The following is a 22,889-nucleotide window of genomic DNA, read 5'->3' on the forward strand; positions in this document are numbered from 1 at the left end:
ATATGGTATGTAGTAAGGGTTCAACTTCATTCTTTTGCATGTGACTATCCTTCTGTCCCAGCGCCATATTTAAAGAAATTACTCTTTCCTCCACTGAATCATCTTGACACCCTTTTTGAATATCAATTGTTCGTAGACTTAATGAGTTTACTTTTGGATTTTCAAGTCTATTCCATTGGCTTATATGTCTGTCTTTATGCCAGTACAACATTGTTTTGATTACTGTAGCTTTGTACTAAGCTTTTAAATTGGAAATTGTGAATCTTCCAACTTTGTTCTTCTTTTTCAATGTTGTTTGGAGGTCATCATTTTTATTCTTTTACTTGTCAATATGATGGATAACGTGCGTTGACTTTTGAATATTGAACCAGCCTTACCTCCCGAGAACATACCCAACTTGATCATTATGTATAATTCTTCTCATACATTGCTAAAACTTTGTTAAGGATTTTTGTGTCTATATGCATGAGAAATATTAGTCTATAGTTTTCTTATTTTGTACAGCCTCTGTTTTTGCTGTCAGAATAATACAGTGAGTTGGGAAGTGTTCCTTCCTCTTCTATTTTCTAAAAAGATTATGTAGGATTGGTGCTAATTCTTCTTTAAACAATTGATATAATTCTCTAATGAAATCATCTGACCTTGGCGTTTTCCTTTTCTGGAATTTTTTTTAGTTATGAATTTAATTTCTTTAATAATTACAAGGCTAGTCAGATTATTTCATATTGGATGAATTTTGGTAGTTTGTAGTATTCCCTTATTATCCTTTACATGTCTACATAGTCAATAGTAATATATACCCATTTTCATTCCAATATTGGTAATTTGTGTCTTTTTTTTTTCTTTGTCAGTCTTTCTAGAGGCTTGTCAGTTTCATTATTTTGTCAGAGATCTACCTTTTTCCAATTGGGTTTCACTGTTTTTTTTTTCTTTTCTGTTTTCAATATAATTTTTTTTAAACATTTATTTATTTATTTAATTGGGGAAGGGGAACAGGACTTTACTGGGGAACAGTGTGTACTTCCAGGCCTTTTTTCCAAGTCAATTTGTTGTCCTTTCAGTCTTAGTTGTGGAGGGCGCAGCTCAGCTCCAGGTCCAGTGCCCATTGTTAGTTGCAGGGGGCGCAGCCCACCATCCCTTACGGGAGTCGAATCGGCAACCTTGTGGTTGAGAGGACACCCTCCAACCAACTGAGCCATCTGGGAGCTCAGTGGCAGCTCAGCTCAAGGTGCCATGTTCAATCTTTAGTTGCAGGGGGCACAGCCCACCATCCCTTGCGGGACTCGAGGAATTGAACTGGCAACCTTGTGGTTGAGAGCCCACTGGCCCATGTGCGAATCGAACCGGCAGCCTTCAGAGTTAGGAGCATGGAGCTCTAAGTGCCTGAGCCACCGGGCCGGCCCCCAATATAATTTTAATAAATATCTGTTTTTCACATTTTCTTCCTTCTGTTAGCTTTCAATTTCTTTTGCTCTTCTTTTTCTTGGATTTCCTAGGTGTAAACTTATACTATTAATTTTCAACTTTTCCTCATTTCCATTGTAAGCAATTAGTGCTATAAATTTCCCTCTCAGCATGCCTTTTAGGTATGTTCCACGAGTTTTGATATATTGCATTTTCATTTAGTTCAGTAGTTTTTGTTTTTATTTTTTCAATTATCGTTGACATACATTATATTAATTTCAGGTGTACAATGTAGTGATTACACATTTGTATACTTTACAAAGTGATCATCCCAGTAAGTCTATTCATTGTATTTTTAAAAAATTTCTCTTGAGAATTCCTCACCGACTCATGATTTTTTTTTTTTTTTTTTTTAAAGTGTGTTTAGTTTTCAAGTGTTTGGAGATTTTCGTTATTCTTTCTTAATTTGATTCCATTATAGTCAGAGAAAACACCATGTATCATTTCAATTCTTTTAAAATGTTGTGGATTGTTTTGTAGTTGTAGTCTACAATGTCTGTCTTGGTATATATTCCTTGGGTGCTTGAAAATAATGTATTGTTTTACTGTTTATTTCGTGGTGTGTTCTATAAACTTCAATCAGACTTTGTTAGGTGACGGTGTTGTTGAGTTCTTTTATATCTTGCTAATTTTTTTGTTTAATTGTTCTATCAATTGTTGAGAGAGGATGTTGAAGTCTCCACCAAAAAAGGGAATGGAATTTTTATATTTCGCCTTTCAGTTCTTTTTTTTTTTTTTTTTTTTTTTTTTTTTTTTTTTTTTTCTTCTTAATATATCATCTGGCTCTGTTGTGTGGTGCATACGCATTTAGGATTCCTATGTCTTCTTGGTGTATTGATCCTTTTATCATTATGTAATGCCCTTCTCTGTCCCTGGTAACTTTCTTTGTTCTGAAATTTATTTTATCTGCTATTACTAGAACCACTGCTGCTACGTGTTGTTGTTTTTTTAAATTAATATTTGCATGATATATCTTTTTCCATCCTTTTACTTTCAACCTGCCCATATCATTGTATTTGAGATGAGCATTTTGAAGACAGTATATAGTTGGATCATGTTTTATTATCCAATTTGCCAGTCTCTGTGTTTATATTGGTGTATTTAGATGATTTCCACTTAATGTATTTACTGATAAGTTAGTACTTAATTCTGCCAATTTATTTTTATTTTCTGTTTGTTCTCTGTTTTTGTTTTTCTTTTTCCTGACCTCCTGTGGGTTACATGAACATTTTTTAGAATTCCATTTGATGATTCTTGTGTAGCTTTTTGTGTGTGTCTCTTTTAGTATAGCATTCTTAGTGGTTTCTCTAGGTATTACATCATATATACATAGCTTATAACAGTCTATTGGTGTTAATGTGATACTATTTCCAGTGAAATATAGAAACCTTTCCTATCTTTCCACCCCTTTACCTTCCTCTGTTTATAATGTAATTATGTTACATATTTTCCATATACATTTAGAACAACAGCATGCAATGTTACAATTGGTACTTCAAGTATCAAAGATAATTTAGAAATCATGAAAAAAGAAGGAAAGTCTATTATATTTACACACACATACACACACACATATGTATATATTTCTTTCCATTATTTTCTCTTCCTTTGTAATGCCTGAAATTCTTTTATAATTTGCTTTCTGTTTAGAGAACTTCTTTTAGCCATTCTCTTAGGAGAGGTCTGTTGTTTAAAAATCCTCTTAGTTTTCCTTCATCTGAGCATATCTTGATTTCCCCTTCCATACCTGAAGCCTATTTTCACTGAGTATAGGATTCTGGGTTGACAGTTCTGGTATTTCAGCACTTGTTTAGATCTTCTGTTTTAGCTGACTTCCTATGACCAATGCTCCAGCAGGGAATTGGGGCACCATCTCATTTCTGCCATGTGTATATAGAAGTCCAGTTTCCCCAATTAGCCTTCATTGACACCAGGGAGGTTTGCGCTCCTCATTACTGCTGAGCAGTACTGGTAGTTACAGCTCCTCACTAGTCTTCCACGGATGCCATCCTGCCTGGGATGGGTAGGAGTGCCTAATTCCCCCCATGTGATCTCACTAACATTGGCAGGCATGGGATGTGGACTCATTACCTGACTCTCTGTTAGGCCTACTCTGACACCACCCTAGTGGGGACAGGGAGAGATGAATCATTATTGTCAGGTGGGGGTGGAGTCTAGGCCCTCAGCCTTTGCTGCTGGGACTGGAGGGGGGTAACCACACTTTCTTCTGTGGTGCTTAGCTGAATTAGAGCACTTCTTGTTAAAAAAAAAAAGTCTTCTGTCTTGGTAGGCTGCCCCCTTCCTGGTTCTTGGTCTAAAGAGAGCAGGCTCTTGTTGGGGCCTTTTTGTCTGAGTCCATTGGCATTTGGGGTTGCAGCCTTCTTCAGGTTCACATCTGGGATGTATGAGACAAAAAGAAAACTCAGGGAACTCACCACTAGGTCATTCCTCAGATCCTAAGGATCCTATGCAGTCTACCTTTTTCTCCCCTCCTTTGAGGGTCTTCTCGTTTTTTAAATAATTATTTTATTTTTAAATTACAGTTGACATACAGTATTATATTAGCTTCAGGTGTACAACATAGTGATTACACATTTATATAACTTACAAAGTGTTCACCCCGATAAATCTAGTACCCATCTGACACCATACATAGTTATTACAATATTATTGACTATATTCCTATGCTGTACCCTACATCCCCATGACTATTTTGTAACTACCAGTTTGTACTTCTTAATCCCTTCACCTTTTCACCCATCTCCCCAGCCCCCTTCCCATTGGGCAACCATCAGAATGTTCTCTGTATCTATGAGTTTGTTTCTCTTTTATTTGTTCATTTATTTTATTGTTTAGATTCCACATATTAGTGAAATCATATGGCATTTGTCTTTGTCTGACTTACCCCACTCAGCACAATACCCTCTAGGTCCATCCATGTTGTTTCAGATGGCAAGGTTTCATTCTTTTTTGTGGCTGAATAATAATTCTATTGTACGTATGTACCACTTCTTTGTTATCCATTCACCTATTGATGGACACTTATGTTCCTTCCGTATCTTGACTATTGTAAATAATGCTGCAATGAACATATGGATGTATATGTATTTTCAAGTTAGTGTTTTGGGTTTCTTCACATAAATACCCAGAAGTGGAAGTGCTGGGTCCTTCTTTGTCTCTTGTTATAGCCTTTGTTTTAAAGTCTGTTTTGTTTTGTCAAGTATAAATATTGCTACCCTACCTTTTTTTGTTTCTATTTTCATGAAATGTCTTTTTCCATCCCTTTACTTTTGTGCGTGTGTGTTTCCATCTGAAGTGAGTCTCTTGTAGGAAGCAAATGTAACGGTCTTGTTTTCTTATCCATTCATCCACCCTATGTCTTTTGATTGGAACTTTAAACCATTTACATTTAAGGTAATTGTTGATAAACATGTAGTTATTGCCATTTCATTATTCATATTTTGATATTTTTCTTCTTCTTCTCCTTTTTCTTTTTATAGAAGTGCCTTTAACATTTCTTATAATACTTTTTTGTTGGTGATGAACTCTTTCACCTTTTTCTTGTCTGGGAAGCTCTTTATCTGTCCTTTGAATCTAAATGATAACCTTGCTGGGTAGAGTAATCTTGGTTGTAAATCCTTGCTTTTCATCACTTTGAATATTTTGTACCAGTCCCTTCTGACCTGCAAAGTTTCTGTTGAGAAAGCAGCTGCCAGTCTTATGGGAGCTCCCTTGTAGGAAACTAACTTCTTTTCTCTTGCTGCTTTTAAGATTCTTTCTTTGTCCTTAACCTTTGGCATTTTAATTATGATGTTGTCTTGGTGTGGGCCTCTTTGGGTTTATCTTGTATGAGACTCTCTGTACTTCCTGGGCTTGTATGTCTATTTCCTTTGCCAGGTTAGGGAAGTTTTCCAACATTATTTCTTCAAATAGATTTTCAATTCCTTGGTCTCTCTCCTCTGGTACCCCAGTGATGTGAATGTTTGTATGCTTGATGTTTTACAAGAGGCCGCTTCAACTATCCTCACTTTTTTTTTTGGATTCTTTTTTCTTTTTGTTATTCTGATTGGGTATTTTCTGCTACCTCGTGTTCCAAATCTCTAATTCTGTCCTCTGCTTCATCTAATGTACTGTTGTTTCTCTCTCATGTATTCTTCATTCAGTTATTGTATTCTTCATTTCTGACTGGTTCTTTTTTATGTTATCTATCTCTGTTTTTATGTTTCCTATCGCTTTGTTGAAGTTCTCCCTGACATCATTGAGCATCCATATAACCAGTGTTTTGAACTCTGCATCTGGTAGATTGGTTGCCTCCATTTTGTTTAGTTCTTTTTCTGGAGTTTTGTTCTGTTCTTTCATTTGGGACATGTTTGTCTCCTCATTTTGGCTGCCTCCCTGTGTCTGTTTCTATGTTTTAGGTGGACCATTTACATCTCTTGGGCTTGGTAGAGTAGCTTTATATGTAGTAAGTGTCTTGTGGAGCCCAGGGGCGCACTCTCCCTGGTCACCTTTGCTCAGTGCTCCAGGGGTGTCCCTTTTGTGGGTTGTGTATGCTCTCCTGTTGTAGTTGAGCCTTGGTGGCTGTTTGCATGGCAATAGCAGGTATTGGCCCTCAGGCTGATTATTTGTGAGGATTGGCCGTGACTACAGTGGACAAGCTGTTGTGCAGGGGCTGACCCTATGGAGCAGGATTCACTTTAGCAGGGCTCTGTGCCTGCCAAGCTTGCCCTTTGGGTGAGTCATTTGTGCAGGTGGTTAGGCGGTGCTCTGGTTTGGTGTGAAGCTGGCCATTGGGTGTTTTGGTTCTGAAGCCTCTTGGGAGGGCCTCTGGTGCAGGCCTACATCAGTTGCTGCCTGAGTCCTACCCAGGGCTCAATATTGTATGAGCTGCAATGTTATCTGCAGATGGTTGCTGTTTGTACTGGGCTTGGAGGTCCCTGGGAGAGGCTAAGCTTGAATAGATGTCAGCTGCCACTAGTGCTGCACTTGGGGCTTGGCAAAGAAAAGCTAGAGTTATGGGGCACACTGAGGCCAGATGCTGCTTGTTTGGGGTTTGTGAACCTTTGAGAGATTTTAGGAATGTCCACAGCAGAGTTAAGACAGGCTGTTTGTATGGAAAAGCAACTGAAAGTGGCTTGGATGGTTCCAAAATTTGGGTGTGGCAGGAGTCTCAGGGAATCACCAGAACAGAGCAAAAAATGGTGTTAGGTAGATTGATGGAGACTCAGATATGGTGGCTGCCTATGCGTGCAGGCCTGAGGGGAGGGCTCAACAGAGGAACAGTAGCTTCTGCCAATGCTTCTGTCTGGGAGAAAGCTGCCCTTCCAGCCCTCACTCTGAAGCCAGACAATTCAGTTCGTCCCCCTATGTCCCTGGTGCCTTTCAAGCTAGTGCCCCAGCACTGGAGCTCAGAGCAAATGAGTCTGTCAGCAAGTACACGCATGTGTAGGCCCTTTCAGAGGAATAGCTGGGATTCCAGCCGCCCTCTGTCTCACTCAGCCACAGTCTATACTGGTTTTAACAGCCAGAATTTATGGGGATGTGTCTTCTCAACCCTGGAATCCTGGGCTGGAGAGTCTGGTGTGAGGCTGGGACCCTTCAGGGGCTACCTCTACAGCTGAAATATCCTTCCAGATTTTAAACCACCACACGTGGATGTGGTACCAGCTGTTTCGCGTCTCCCTCCCTTCTGCCAATCTTGAGGTGACTTCTGTATATCCTTAGTTATAAGACTTCTCTTCAGCTAGATTTCAGGTGATTATTCATGGTGGTTGTTCTGTAGTTTAGTTGCAATTTTGATGTGGTCTGGGAGGAAGTGAACACAGCATTTATCTACTCCATCACCTTGAGTAGAAGCCCAGGGTGTTCTTATGTTTGTTTTATATATAATGTCTAGAGGTTTTAGTTGTACTCAGTAGGAAAATGGAAAAAGTAATTCTCCATTTTTCCAGAGGCCAAAGTCTGGACATTGAAATGTTAGAGCCTGATTCTATACTGCCAAGGAGAGTTACGGGAAGGATAGTTTCCCTCATATATGAATGCCTCAGTAGAGCTCTTATTTCATGTCTGCATCATGAAATACAATGAAATGAAGGAAAGCAAAACTCAGCTTTACCTGAGTTTGCACATGTCTGCTCATCTGCCATGGAGGGCACACATTGGGGTAGCCATGATCACATTCTTCTCAGTTAGGTTTTTATAAACCAGTGAGTGCGTGGGGGTTGCATGAGCCCCTTCCAACATCCATTGCTTCCTTCCACTGACTATCACGTTTTGAACTGTTAGCTCACTTGGCTAGGTGCTAACGGGCAGGAGTGAGAGTTGCTCCTTTTGTGGGCCATAAAGCTTACTCTAGTAGAGCTGAAGGAGCTGGCCGTAAGCCATCACCTGACCCAAACACCAGGGTTTTCATATAAGAAAGCTGTGTCAAAAATAGAAGAGCCTTTACCCAGGTCTCACTACATACCACACAAAGCAAAGCCAGACCTAGAACCCTGCCTTTAAGCCCAATGTGATTTTAGTTACATCAGGCTCTTTCTCCACCCATCCCTCAGCTCTCCAGTGAACTTTGCTCAGCCCCGTGGCTAGAGACTGCCATCTCATCCCTTCCAACTGCCTCACAGAAGTGCCCCTCATCACTGGGGGAGGGAGGAGCTTAATGAGGGTGGTAGGGTGGGGAGAGAGACAGGAAAAGGAATGTGGTCCACTCTGCCCAAATCTGTCCTCAGAGTAAAGTTTGTGATTCACGCGGTCAATGGTCTCATCTTCGAATCTGAAAGACAGTGTACTTTTTGTCTCCCTAAGCCCTTTTGTCTAGGTCGTTTGGGAGGCGCCTTGGAGAGTCAAGAATAAAATTGCAGGTCAAACAATGGATGACTGGAAAAATCGGCTTGTAATCAAGAGCATGCTTCCCCATTTCGCCATGGTGGGAAATCGTCAGGAGCCCAGAAAGCTCCAGGAATCGGTCAGACAATGGGCAATTGGAGGGAGGGGGGTGTTGAATGCTTCTAATCTTAAACCTGAATGTAAGATGTATTATTGAAATTCTGTGTGCAAACTTAATGGCAGGGAACCAACCCAAAAGGAACTGGAATCTGACCTAGAAAAGCTATAGGAGATGTGCTGATTTTTGTCCTTGGTGAGTTTCAGAAAGAGTAGGCTATACAATCCAAGGCTTCATCTGGATTTCCAGTCCAGCGATCTCTGCACTGCACCCCTTCAACTGGAAAGAGAGGAAGGGTGAGAGGGAAGACAAACCTGCTTTTTCTCTTAATAGAAACCAGAAATGTGGGAATGACAGGCATTAGATGTATTGCATTAGCTTTGTAGTACCACTGAGAACATGAAGCTAAGTGAGTAGGGCACAGAAAGAGATTCCCATTCAACTCTCTGGCCCTTGTGTCCTTTCAAAAATTCATTTGACAAATTTCTACTTTCCTCCCTTGGAACTCAGACATTATCCATGTGTCTGAAACTCAGGGTTAGGGATTCCAGTAGTAGTTCTAGGAGCCAGGATTACCAAAGGGGCCATGAGAGCCATTGGTTAGTTTAATTTGACAATAAAAGCCTGCAACAGCACCAGTCTACCAAGATTAGTTCAGTTGGTAGGAGGTGCAGAAAACACAATGGCTGTTATCTCAGTGTACTAGGTCCACAGAGCTAATCTCCAAATTAATAGAGCAGAGAGGAAATGGCTCTTATAGAGCTGTGGGTCTGCTTCCTTCCTGTTCAAACAACTGGGAGCTCAGGGCTCTGAGGTAATGTCATTTTACATAACTAGAGGGCTTGCTTCTCCAATCCCAAGGGTAATCTACTTTCAGTAAGTCAGCGTTCTATTTAGTCTAGGATTCTCTTACGTGCACAGGGGTGGTGGCAGGTTGTTGAAGCCTTGCTTCCTTTTTTTTCCTCATGTCTTCCACCAACAGTATATTGAGAATGTGGTATCAAATTGAGTATATAGACACTTACAAAACTTTGTTTCCTGGAGTTCCAGCTCTCACAGGGATGGCCGTCAGATGGCACGGCAGAGATGGAGCAGTTACTTGGCCAGCAGCCTATTCTGCACATTGCAAGGCCTTCCGTCAGGCATCGTCTAGAAGGCAGTCTCTAACCTCCACCCCAATTACCGTTTTATGTCTTGCTTTTCTTTTATGGTCAGCAACTGAGTCAGTGAAGCAAACCCTCTTGGGTAATGCATCCAGAGCCCATGACAGGTTCGGCATGACTTTCAGTTTCTCCTTTATGTCATAGTTGGTTTCCATTCCTAGGAGAAAAGAGTGGGTGGGTTGTAGTTGCAGGGGTCCTCTTTCCCTTCTCCTCAGGGGCCCCACCAATACCCTTTTAAAAAGTGTGACTAGTAAAGAACTGCTTTGGTTTTGATCAGCATAGATCTCAGTGCTAGAAGGCTTTTACTCCAATGGGTTATTGTAGTGGCCATTTGTGCCCTCACTCTGAAGAAGTTGCTATCGCTCCACCAATTCCAGGCTTGGCTTTTCTTTGCAGATGGCCTTTAGAGCCCCTTTTAAGCCTTGCCAAAAACTCACCTTCATAGCTTTAGAGTTGTTCCTTGGACTTGATCAAAATCTGCCCTTCTCCCTCCTCCGTGGCACACCTTGTTCTCCATCCTTGACTCTGAGTGACCTGTTTCTGAAACTCCAAGGTGTCCTAGAAGACCCAGGATTTGCCCCAGTTGAGGGGATCCAAAAATATGTCTCAGGCTCCAAAAGCAACTCACTCAGATGAGCCCTCTTCACAGCAAACACCACAATTTGTCTTCTTGGAAGACACATATGGTCTCTGAAGAGGACGACAGTGAGGGTGCCCACTCCTTTGTCTGGGCCCCACAGTACGTATGCGTGGAGCCTGGGTAAGCCAGATGCTGCTGCTGTCAGCAGCCAGCAGCCAGGGCAGCTCTTGGTTTGAGCACAGTGAATGTTCATGGCTGACCAATCCCTGCAGCCTCAGGAAGATACCCGGTGCTAACCGGGAGCTCTGCTGTACTCGCTGAGGATCTCAGCAGCCCTGGTGTTTGCCAACTGAGGGACAGAGATGGGCAGATTAAAAGCAGATTGTCCCATGAGTCCACCATGAAATCTGCTGTCTAAACAAGTTATTTCAGGCCGAGGATGTGAGCAGCAGCAGGAGATCCTTTAGAGGACATGGGCTTGCCCTTTCAGGGTGAGGCCTCAACTTGATCTCAGCTGTTTCTGTTGCTTGCTCTCCCTCTGATGCTTCCTGTCATCCAGGGATGACAACCTGCACCCCAGTGCCAGGGAATTGTATACACTTGGAAGCACATCCCATGCACCACTCTCCCCCATCCTGCAAGCATCCTCAACATGGAGATCTGATTCAGACACTCAGCTTACCTGGTTCTCTTGTCCTTTCCCCAAAAAACAAACTAAGTAACTAACAACAACAACAAAAACATGTTTCAAGTCAAGATCTGTTAATAAAATTCTGTCAGTCCCAAAGGAGAGTTTTTGTAGACAGCCCTGGGATTTCCTTGTGAATAATTGACACACCCCTTGCAGGAAAATGTCCATCTGATGTGACGACTGTTCTTGGCCTAAGACCAGGGTTCAGGACACCTAGATTCTAGTCTTGATTCTGCTCCTAACTACCTGTGGGGCTTTGTCCATCCTTTGCCCTCCCCAAGGACAAAGGTCAAATGAACCAGGAATAAGAATAGCCACCTTTAGTTGAACATTGACTAGCTCCAGGCACATGCTAAGCATTTGAGGGGCATTAGCTCTTGTAATCCTTAGAATAACCTTGAGATGAAGAGGCTATCTCCAGGAAACTGAGGCTCAGAGAGATGAAGCAATTGGGCCAAACTAACCGAGCTAAGAATTAGCAGAGGTCAGAGCCTGCTGTTGTCACCACTGTACTCTACTGCCTCTTAGCTCTAAAGTACATTGAAAATCACAAAGCACTGAACACGTATCAGGCAGGAGTAGTCATCACAAGAAATCTCAGCAATGCAAGTAAACTTTTCAGCATATTTTTTTTCATTCAACAGCATGATTGCTTAATGACTCTTGTGATCAGGAGAAAAGAGGAATTTTACCTTTTGAACATTTGGGCATCCACCCAAGGTTAATAAGGCATCCAGTGTCTGCAGTTAGTGTATGGAGTTTTAACAGGAGGCAAAAGGCAGAACATTCGGTCCTTCCCTTTGAAGTTAAGATCTCCATTCCTCCCCCAGATCGGTGGGTCTATTGATTACTAGTGCGAGAATATCTAAAGCATTAGCTCTCCAGATGGGAGTGCTCTGGAGCCTGCATGGAATTGGAATTCAGTGTGTACATCACGTGTCGTCTCTGTCTCAGTTGACACCCCACTGCCAGTTGCAAAGATTCCCCAGCTCTGAGCAGTTACCTATTCTGTTCACGAGGCCGTGCCAGACAAAATGGGGGGTGCTGAGGGCATTAGACAGACAGTTGGAGAAGGGAGGAAACACTGTGCTCATTGCTTATTTCTGTGTCTCGTCATTGAATGACAATCAGTGGCTCACTCTATAGGTTACAGTGAGTCTGCATACCTGGTATTCCTCCTGAGCTTCCTAACCATTCTCCCTCTAGATGGATGAGGACACTGAGGTCTGAGAAATCTAGTGACCTGCAGAAAGATGGGAAACTACATCAAGGGTCCCCATTTGGGTGCAGCCTGCTTTGTACCCACAATACAGTCAAAACCAACTCCTCATGCCTTCTTCTCACCTCGAAATGCAAGTGGGCCAAGGAAGAGGGAGAGAGGAGGCCTGAGTGTAACCGGGAATGTGGAATCTTGGATGGCTATAAAAATACTGGCCTCCTTCTAGCTGGCCCTCTTCTGTAGATTGGTGACCTTAGAAATACGCAGCAGGAGGAGGTCTGTTCACCTCCTGCTGGATATGTGATTAGGTGTAGGGTCTGTTTCCACCGTGTTTGGAGGCCCATGCTTTTCCTTGTACACCGAGCATGGCAGTCAATAAGAGGACCTCAAATTTGATCCCAGGGTGGTAATTGGTGCTTTTTGAGACCTTTAGCAATTCCCTTTCCTCTTGAGGCCCCATCTCTGGGGTCTCTCTTGTGTGCCCAGCCCTGGTCTCGACCCTGGGCTGCAAGAGTTCACAGTCAAGGAGCAAATGACTTCCAGGTTTCCTCCACTGGGAACAACTCTGTCCTGTTCTGTAGTTCTACTTGTCCCACCCTGGAATTGGGAGGAGAGGATGGTTGATGGCTCGCTCATGTAAGGGAGTTTGTATGGATTAGCTCATCTACTCCTGTGACATGGGGATTAATATTCCCACTTCACCAGTGAGGAGACTGAGGCTCGGAGAGGAGCTGGGCTTTTCCGGTGTTACACAGTCAGTAGGTGGGAAATTCAGACTGCAAACCTAGGCGCCCTGACTCCGAAGCTCTTCCCTTTCTGCTGCTTCCCATTCTCTGCTTAGGAGCTCAGATAGTTAGGCCTTCTGCAGGCCAGCACTACTCTTGGGGACAAAACACAGTCCTAGAGACAGCCCACAGCGAAAGAGTGGAACCATCTTCTTCTTCTTCCTGGAGGCTCCCTGGGACCTTCTGGCCAGGATCAGCCACTGTCCAGCCTGTGAGCAGCAAGCCGGGCTGATTAAAATCCCCACAGGGAGGTCAGGAGAGCCAGCTGGGACCTGGGCTGAGTTGTCTAAACAGCCTTCTTGGGAGCCTGGGGAAGAAGCCCAGTATCTCCTGCTCCATGCAGGCTGTGGGCATGTTGCAGGTGCAGGTCTGGCCCCAAGAAAGGGGAGCTATGTGTGTGGCCACATTTCCAGGAACCGGGTGGTCCAGGAACCAGCTCATCAGGGAGGCAGCTGTCCCTGACACTGAGATCTTACTTGAGTCTCGGTTTCAGTCCCCACGCTGTAAAATAGGGTTAATGATCTGCTCTCGGCCCACGTCAGCGTTTCTGGAAACGATGAACAAGATGTGGAGATGAACATGGTATAAACCACACAGGGTGTTACTTCTGTTAGCACTTACTTGTAATGTTTTAATGATGAGAGATTGGCACTGGCTCAGAAGGGCTGTGGGAAACGTGTGTCCTTGGAGCTCAGGTAGAAACACACAGGACCCCTGAGGATAGCTCACTCTCATCAACAGCCCCACTGCACTGAAGAGAGCTGGATTTATGGTGTAGCTCTGAGCATTCTGGGTCAAGGCCTGCACTGCGTATGCGCCTTTCTATTTTGGGGATCCTCCCCATGGAGCACGCAGCTGTTCACTCCCTTTGCTCTCTCCTTGTCCTCCTGCAGTAAGGGTCCTTTCCTGCTCCAGACACCCAGCCGGGCAGGCCGCCAGGCAGAGGCCTTGCCTTCAGACGGTTCTCTTCCGCCAGGACTGAGCAGTCGCTGGCTTTCACCACACCGCTGGGCTCTGCATCTGGGTCCTGCCTGTATAGTCCAGTTCAGCAAACTGGTGACCTGAAAATTGCAGTCTGTTTGAAGGAGAGAATGCCGGGAGGGGGAGTTTCGTGTGGCAGCTGGCTTCTGCTGGCTTCTGGGAGCTTGGCACTGCCTATTTCTGGACTTCCAGGAGCCCACGCTGGCCTTGTCTGCATTCCTGCCTGGCTCCTACCCCCAACTTCCTTGACATTAGGCCCAAGGTGACAGGTGTCTGGAGCGTGAGCTCCCCAGGGAGGAGAGTGGGCATTATTGGACCCTAGGTTGGAGCTGCAGGAGAGACCAACTGAGCTGAGGCACAGGCATGCCCCCAGGGTGTGTGTGTGCAAACTCGGGGGGGCAGCCCTGGGTATGCAGGCTTGAGACTCCCAAAACTCTGGGCTGGCCTGTGACAGCTGAGGCCTCTTGCTTTTGCTGAAAATCCCCAACGTGAAAGCTCAATGTGACTGCTTGCAGACAGATATTTGGGCCATAAGCTGCCCCTGAGGTACCGAGTTCCACGATCTTGAGGTGGGGGAAAGCATGTGCTTCTAAGTTTTGGGCTAAGAATTTGATTTCTGCAGTCAATGTAGAATAATTTGTCCAAACGCTCCCTCCTCCCCTTTTGCCTTTCCTTCTCCTCCCCTTCCTTCCTGCCTTTCCTTCTCCTCTTCATTTCCTGCCTCCCCTCTCACCAGATCTCCAACCCCCAAAGTACCAAAGTTAGAAAGGCAAGCGGGAGCCACAGGCTGCTGGACCTGACTACTGGGGCCCCAGACCCAAGGCCCAGGTGTGGTTGCATCTCCTGCTACCTCCTACCCCCCCCCCGCCCTCCACACAAACTTGCCTTTGTGTGCCTCCCTCTAATGCTGTGGGGTTCAGTCACTTTCCTAACACCCCACCCAGAGCTGCTTCTCCATTCGGTTTTTCCTAAGGCTGTCAGCTGGCACAGCTGCTCCCATGACCCTGATCTCTCCCGCTCTTATGCCCCTCCACCCATAGCTCGGTACCTGGCACATAGTAAATACTCAATAAGCAGTGGCTGTTGTTCCTCTTGGCCAGAAATCATCCCAGCCACCTTTCTTATTGAACCCAAGAGGCCAAGAACACACAAAGGAGAAGGGGTATGTCCAAGGTCATTGGGCCAGTTAGTAAATTCATTATCGTTTCAGAAAAGTGGTTGTCTCTTGGCCTTGTGCTAGAAATAGGAAAAGAACAAGATAATTTGCAGGAAACCTTTTGCTCCAATGGTTAATTCAAATCTGCAGATGCCAGCTGAGCCCTGTCATGAGGCTAGGTGCTCTGGGGGTATAGAGATGAGGAGGAAACAGTCCTGGCCTTAAGAGACCTATGCTGTGGCGACGGGAAATGCATAGCCCTAACATGTTGGCCTTGCGGTTCACCAGCAGAGCACCTGGGCTGGGAATGGAAAGGATAGAAGGTGAGACCGTATTATCATAGACAACTTTGAAGGCCTGAGGGAGGAGGGTGTGCTTTGATCTGCTGGACAACATGAGAATTGTTCAAGAGTATAGAAAGGCTGTATGAGCAAGGCAGGTGGGCGTTCTGGAGGAGGTGGTGGTTTCACCTTTCACTGGAACCTGCGGAGCACCCACAACAGACGCTCAATAATAACAACTGTCACGAGTGAAGGTGAAACTTGGCCTTTGGCGATATTGCATACCTTGTCCAGTTTAAAAATGGTCACCTAACTTGTATGATGGTCAGAACCTTGAAGCTTTTCAATTCCAAAAATATTGCCTACAATTCTGTTGTGAACAGTAGGCCTGTGTGGCCCCCTACAGTGTGAGGAGGGCAATTTGGAAATCACTATTTCCCTTGGGGAACATGCTCAGCTCGTGCTCTAGATCAGGGGTTGGCAAACTCCTCCCCATGAGCTAAATCCAGTCTGCTGCCTGTTTTTGTAAATAAAGTTTTATTAGCACACAACCATTCAGTTGTTAACATATTATACACTACAGAGTTGCAACAGAGGCCACATGGCTTTCTATTTGGGCCTTCACAGAAAAAGTTTGCTATCTCCTAATCTAGGTCACTGGGCTTTGGTTCATTTTTTCCAAGGCCATAGTTTCCCCTAATAAATGGGTACTCCCCTCTGTGCTGCTTGAGGGAAAATCACAGATCTTCATACCTCCCCAAGGGTTCTGCTTCCTTTCTTCTGCCAAAGCTGGCCTGACCCCTGCTCTGGATCCTGTCACTTCTCCAGAGTCCTTGCCTTGGTAACTGCCCTTGTGTTTCCTGCAACATCCATTTCTCCCTCTTCCATCAGCATCTAGAGAGACCTTTTTATGAACAGTTTGAGCCAATCATTTCTCTGCTTAACCCTCCACCCAGTGGCTTCCTACTGCCAACAACCTACAATCCACCCCCTCCCTGTGGCCAGCAAAGCCCTCTTCGAGCTCACAGTTGCTTCCCAGGCTTGCTGTGCACCAAGCCCACTGGCCACCTGCCCTTCCCTGGAATACACCAAGAGCTTTCCCCCAGGGCCTTCTTACTTCTGCCCTCTTGCCTGGAGCATTCTGTCCCTAGTCTGTCTCCTGGCCTGAATTTAGATGTCCATTTAGATGTCTCTTTTTCAGAAGAGCCACCTGGACACTCTGTCACTTCACTGTTTCTTGAGTCCTCTGAAGACTAGCACTTGCACTTTATTCGTATTAGTGGTTATTCGCTAACTGTTTGTCCTACTAGAATTCCAACTCCTCCTCAGTTTGGTTCACCACTTCCATCCCTGGTGCATGCTCATTCTGGGGCGATTTCTGTTCTGGGCCTCCTAGACAGCCCTGCTTTGTACAGTTAGAAGCCTTCATCTTTGTAGTAGACAGAAGCCCAGTGCCATTCTTTAGTTGCCTCTTTTTCTAGAATAAGCTGCAGGTGCTTACTAGACACTAAAGTTGTCTAGTGTTAGGGCTGCCTGTGTGGCACTGTTATAAAATCTGAACATTTTCTTGTGTCTTTTCCTCCTCCAACTCAAGCTTTTGGAGTTTGGAACAATGCAATTGACCAATATAATATACCTCCAGGAAGCCAGCCCCCAAACACCAACACCCGACATCTGCATTTTGAATATATGGCTTCAAAGAGCTAAGTGTACAGTAGCTAATTACATCCTTTTTTTTTTAAGCCACGTGACAGCTAAGGAACTTAGAAATGCCTTGCCCTTTCCTGTAGTTAAATCTGACATGAAATGACTTTATTGGCAGCATTTTAACAAACAAAAATCTCCTGTTTTCACCAGTAATTCAGCTTCAATTTCCAGGTGAGAAAAAGACAATTATGAGTGATTGCCAGGAGACAGTTTTGAGGTTTCTGTTAATAACACACTCAGAGTGAGTCTTGTTCGTTTGGCCCAGTCACTGGCGCTTCTTACAGAGAGGTATAGAAAGAAGGAAATATCCTATAGGAACATGCCCTGATCGTCAGCAGCACTACCACCCCCACCACCGCCACCATCACCACCATCACACGTCTAGACGTCCACTATCACTACTACAACTATCATCTCCACCACAACATCTTCTCCATGACTACCACCGTCACCTCTTCCACTGCCACCACCTCCACCAACACCTTCTCCAACATCACCATCTCCAAAACCACCTCCATCACCTCCACCATCACCACCACCACTTCTACCACCATCACCTCCACCCTCACCACCTCTTCTAACTCCACCACCCCCACCTCATCAACACCAGCACCAACACTACCTCCTTCACCTCTGCTATCTCCACCAATGTCACCTTCACCTCTGTGACTTCCTTCACGACCACCACTGCCACCATCACCTCCACTATCATCACCTCCTCACCATCACCACCACCACCGCCACCACACACGCACGCACGCACGTGCACACGGGAAATTTTTCAGGTTGTGTAACACGTTCCATGAAGCAATCACAGACCCTTTCCACATACAGTGAAAGAAAGAAATATTTTTAGATTGTCATTATTTTCAGTATGTGACCTACTCCTGTCACTAGGTGTTTTGTTTTGGGGCTGTGGAACATCAGCATGTGTTTGTGACCAAAATTAAATTAGGATTAATTACAAGAAAGGCCAACATTACCAAGTGCAAAGCATACCTTAAAAAAAAAGAGAGATAAGTTGGATGAGAGAACTTTCACTTCATAAAAGGATTTACTAAGGATTTTCTATCAATGGTAAATTCTCGTTGCATTTTGTTATGATTTGGTTTACAAAAGTTAGCCTTGCACACAGCTGTTCAGGAGTGCAGCCAATGAGTAAAGGCAGATCTGCCTTGAATGGCAAATGCTGCTGAGTAAACCATGTTAAAGGCTATTTTAGGACCACCAAGAATGTGTTTGCATTTTCAAGAGTAGAAAGAGAGAATATTTATTTGGCATGTATATCATGCCAGGCAGTATGCTCACTTTACATTTCTAAGCTCATGTGATCTTTGTAACAAATTTGTGAAATGGGCCTCACTCTCCTCATTTTGGTTGCACAGCGTTGTGAATGTACTAAATGCCACTGAACTGTACACTTAAAAAAAAGGTTAATTTCATGCTCTGTGAATTTTACCTCAATTTACAAAAAGAACTAAATCATTTCACGTGTTTGCAAATATTAGATCATCACATTGTATACTTTTTGAAAATCACATTGTACAACCTAAATATATACAATTTTTGTCAATCATACCTCAATTAAGGTGGGAAAAAGAGGACCTGGACCGTGGGGAGGGTCTCTGAACTGACCTGATGCTCCTTATGCCATGTCCCCTCCCAGCCTCTACTTCTATGGTATCAGAGCTGAAACAGCTTGGCTCTACAACCTCCTAACTGGCGTGGGTCTGTCTGCAGACAGTTAGTAGATTTTCTAGCCAGAAGTTGTCTCTCAGCAGCTAAAATGTGCTTATTCTGTAAGCGTGACCTCCAGAATGCACTAGGCTGCCCAGGTGTCTGGATTCTTCTCCCACCTACACAGTTGTCGGGCTTCTCATGCAAGCAAATTCCTGCCATGGTCTAAAGCCTTTTGCCGTTTAGTTGAGCCCATTCATTGTCGGGGCACAGGCAGATAGATGCAAAGTCACAAAACTTGAAGACTCATCCTTCAGAACTTCCGAGGCCTGGTACCTCATTTTGTCCTTTTAAACTTTTTTCTCTTTCATAAAGAGGAACCCCCCCAAAAAAAAACACACCAAAAAAAACAACAAACAACAACACACAAATGGTATAAACTTCAGTTCCCATAAATCAGAAATGTGTACCTGGGTATAACAGAGAAATTACTGAGTAATCAGCAACTGTTTTTCTCTTCGCCCCATGTAAACTACTCAAGTTGAAGTCTTAGCGATGGGGAGGAGTGCCTCCCAGGAAGTCAGGAGTATCATCTTGGTCCTGACCTTGCCATTGCAATCCAATGGGGCCTTGCTATGAGGAGAGATATTGCTGTTGTGTTCACCTAGTCACAAGAAGAAGTCTTAAAGATTTTCTGGATGGAAAGCTGTGGCTACCCCATATGGTGCGTGATTCCTACACTGGTCAAACTAGCCCTTCTGCCGTCTTCACATGTAGAAATCCAGGTCTGCTCAGTGGCTCTGGCGACCTCCAACCTCGGGTCTGTGGCATTAAACCTCAGCTCTGCCTCCACTTTCTCCTTCTCTGCCTGATTTTGGACTCATCAATTCAGGTGAAACACATGTCGCTTGTTAACTTGTGCCCTGCACAGACGGAGTCCTCTGGACTGGGAGAGTGCCCTTGCCTTTGACCTTCAGCTTCTATTCCAGCCCCCAGGCAGAACCTGCTTCATCTATAGGCCAGCCTTACCAAATCCCTTCAGCCATTTGAAACAAACTCCATCTTTCTCTTTTCCCCCAAGCAATCATCTTCCCACACCATGCGAATATGTTTGGAGGTGACTGGCTCAGGGTTTCTTCCTGTGAAAAGAGGTCAGCCAGGGTATCAGAGATGCTGATACATGGAGACATCTCTTCTTGGCTCTGGGCCTCACCAGCCCTAACAAGAGTGGGAGAGACCAACCTCTAAAGGCATGGCATTCTGACAGCCCAGGAGTATAAGCTTAGTGCTCAAGAAAGGCTTGTTCAATGACAGAAATCTTCAAGTCTTCTCAGGGGGTGATACAGGATGAATCATGAGCTCGTTAAATCCATGTGCATCTATAGGTTTGGGACCATTCTTAGAGTTGCCAATTCTTCTAATGGTGTGTCTACATTACAGAAAGGGAGAACACAGTTCTAGAAAACCCCCCACCCAGGGCAGCTCATTTCTGCGTTTGTTGGGGCTACCACTCAGATAGCTCTGCTTGAAGCTGGTTGAAGCATCAAGTCATTGGGGTGGCTGAGTGCTGTAGACAGTGTGGGGGAACTGAGAGTGGTGGGTGGTGGTGGGCAGCAGGAGGTGGAATTTTAAAGGCAACACTGCTGGCTGTCAGGTCAGTGCCATCAGGACTAGGCCATTCACCTCCCACCACCCCCAGCCTGATGCCCCATCCTAATGGATGTGTCCTTAGTTGTCAAAGAGCAAGCCAAAGCCCACATAGAGGGAAATAGGGCAGCTTGGGGACCCAGAGCCTAGAGAAAGTCATCAGTAACAATGACTGCTTTCATTGATGATGTGAAGCACATGGGACAGGCTGACGCCCATTTTACCGAAGGATAAATTGAGGCTCAGAGAGAGGGAGTGACTTGCCCATGGTCACACAGCAAATGGAGGAGCTAGGACTTAAATGCAAGTTTTCTGGTGTCTGCTCCAGTGCACCCTCTGCCTGCATTGGGTGCTGAGCATGCAGTCTGCTGGCTCAAAGCAAGCCAGAGACACCAAGAAATCCCCTATTTGTCGTTTGAGATTCTTGCTCCAAACCACCTGTTAGCAGAGATTTGTTCCTGAGACAAAGTGACTCTTCTCAAAGCCAATCAGCATTCAGGATTTCCTGCCATTCCCAGCTACCCTGGATTCTCCAGAGACTCATGTCTTTCAATTCTAGAAACACTGAAAATCCTGTTTATTCTATAGAAAGGTCAGTTTCAGTTTGTGGGGACAGTCTTCTGAAAAATAAACATGCAAATAACACATATGCCCAAATATAGGCATTCCTGCTATGCACACGGATACGCATCTGATCTCATATATATATATATATATATATATATATATATATATATATATATATATATATATATATATATATATGCAGGCATATTCTTTCTCTCTCTCTCCCCCCACACCCCCTTCTTCCTATCCTTTCTCTCTTCCTGCAAACCCAATCCTGATGAATCATTGTCTTATCTCTTCTGGGGCTACCTCTACCGTGTGCCATGATGTCTTTATTTCTTTTGAGCAAGTCTGGGGACCACCCTTGTCTCAGAGGGCTTGAAATCTAATCTAGTTGGCCAACATCAGTGTCTTGGAAACTCATAAGGGGAACGTGAAACAGTATGGAAGAGAGTTGTTGATGGAGTACAGATGTACTTGTGAGAAAGAGACTAAGAACCAGGAAGTAGACTGGCCTGAGCTCAACTAGAGAAGGCATTAGTGAGGGAGAAAGGCGAGACTAATAAGCCATAGGTGATTTCCCCCTTTTTGACAATTTTGCCTAGGGCCCTCTGGAGGGAAAATGAGTCTCCATGATCTGATTTCTCCTGGATACCTTTAGTCTCCTACATTCTTATCTAGTAAGAACTGTGCATATTTTCGCTGGCCTTTCATTGGTGTCCATGTTAAACCTCCAGCTAGAGTGTCCAAAATTAAGTGTTTAAGTGTTTGGGAAGAGTAATATATATATATATATATATATTTCTTTATTCTCCTTATGTCCATTGTGTGAGTCTGGACTGTACTCTTATAGACTTTTTCCAAAATTGTTTTGCCCTTTTTGCCATTCTGGACTTAAAGTGTAGAAAAGGGAAGAATTGCCATATGTTACTGTTCAGAGACAACCAGAAATAATAGTGACTTCAGAGCTGAACTAGATCCCTATCAGAAGGGTTACCTTTGTTTTCTCATTATTTAGGGGTTGAGAAGCCATCACATGCTTTTAAATGCATTTTAATGAATATTTGTCAGGTTGTGGGGATCACATTGGTGGCTTTGTCTGCCTGATTATGAAATGGGAGCCTTTAGGCGTTTGTGAATTGAGATAAAGATGCCAAGGCACTGCCCCCCCCCGTGCCCCCTATACACCCCTATAAGGCACGACCTGTGAGGACTCAGGCTGGCAGTTGGTACATCTGGGCTCTAGTGTTGTCAATATACCCTAACTAGCTTGGGACCACAAGCAAATTATATCCCATTCGGTTTTGTATAAAAAGAGGAGGTTGAGACGTGCTCTCTAGAAATCTTGCCAGCGTCTACTGATTCACTTATTGTAAAACTGAAAAAAACCCAAAACATCTCACCATGAGTGTGCAGGATCGTGGCCTGAAGGAAGTAGGGGCTGGCTGGTAGCTGGGACCAGTAGCTTGCTGTCACAGAGTCCACAGCGATTAGAAACCGGCACATGCGTGAAGCTGGAAGTTTTGTTTAGAAGGGTCTGGAAACTTGGTTGGGGACCTGCTGCCCCCAATGCCAAACTGAGAAGGGAGGTCTTTCCGGAGTAGCAAGCTATCTGCTGCATTTGATCTAAAAAGATTGGCCATGGGAGTCATTCTACACCCAGCCCAGGCAGGCAGAACTCAATCCAGTACCTACTGGGCTAGGTGACCCGGCGAAGGTGTCAGTGTGCACTGGGCATGGGGGAAAGCCCAGCTGGCTTCTCACCGTTGAGATGAGTAACAAATCATGGGACTGCACAAGAAGGGGCACTGAGGCGAGCCTGTGTCTACGGGCAAAATTAACTGGATAATAGATCTCCAGGCCTCACCAGTGCCTGGTGAAAGCAGATGCATTTAGAGCAAGGCTGGGCAGTTCTGTGTAAACACAGCCACCTTCCCCAGTCTTGTTTAGGCTTGGCTGGGGTTCCGGCCCGTCAGCCAGGGTACTGCAAGCTAACTGTTGAAAGCTCTCACCATCCACTCCGAACTG

At 44.5% G+C, this 22,889-nt stretch overlaps 1 protein-coding gene across 6 annotated transcripts in view; it reads left to right on the top strand.

Moving 5' to 3' along the window:
- The window catches only part of MAMLD1 (mastermind like domain containing 1), a 486,280-nt gene that overhangs the window by 418,316 nt on the left and 45,075 nt on the right, over positions 1-22,889 (top strand). For 5 of the 6 annotated variants that reach the window (XM_074324231.1, XM_074324232.1, XM_019753515.2 and 2 more), the window contains one exon: positions 8,269-8,428. The exons of the other annotated variant lie outside the window; for it this stretch is intronic. In XM_074324231.1, the coding sequence (XP_074180332.1) occupies positions 8,333-8,428 (96 nt within the window). In that variant the 5' untranslated portion in view covers positions 8,269-8,332. The remainder of the gene's footprint in view (positions 1-8,268; positions 8,429-22,889) is intronic. 6 annotated transcript variants of the gene reach the window in all.

The sequence above is a fragment of the Rhinolophus sinicus genome, chromosome X, assembly GCF_036562045.2.
Source record: "Rhinolophus sinicus isolate RSC01 chromosome X, ASM3656204v1, whole genome shotgun sequence".
Classification (NCBI taxonomy): domain Eukaryota; kingdom Metazoa; phylum Chordata; class Mammalia; order Chiroptera; family Rhinolophidae; genus Rhinolophus; species Rhinolophus sinicus.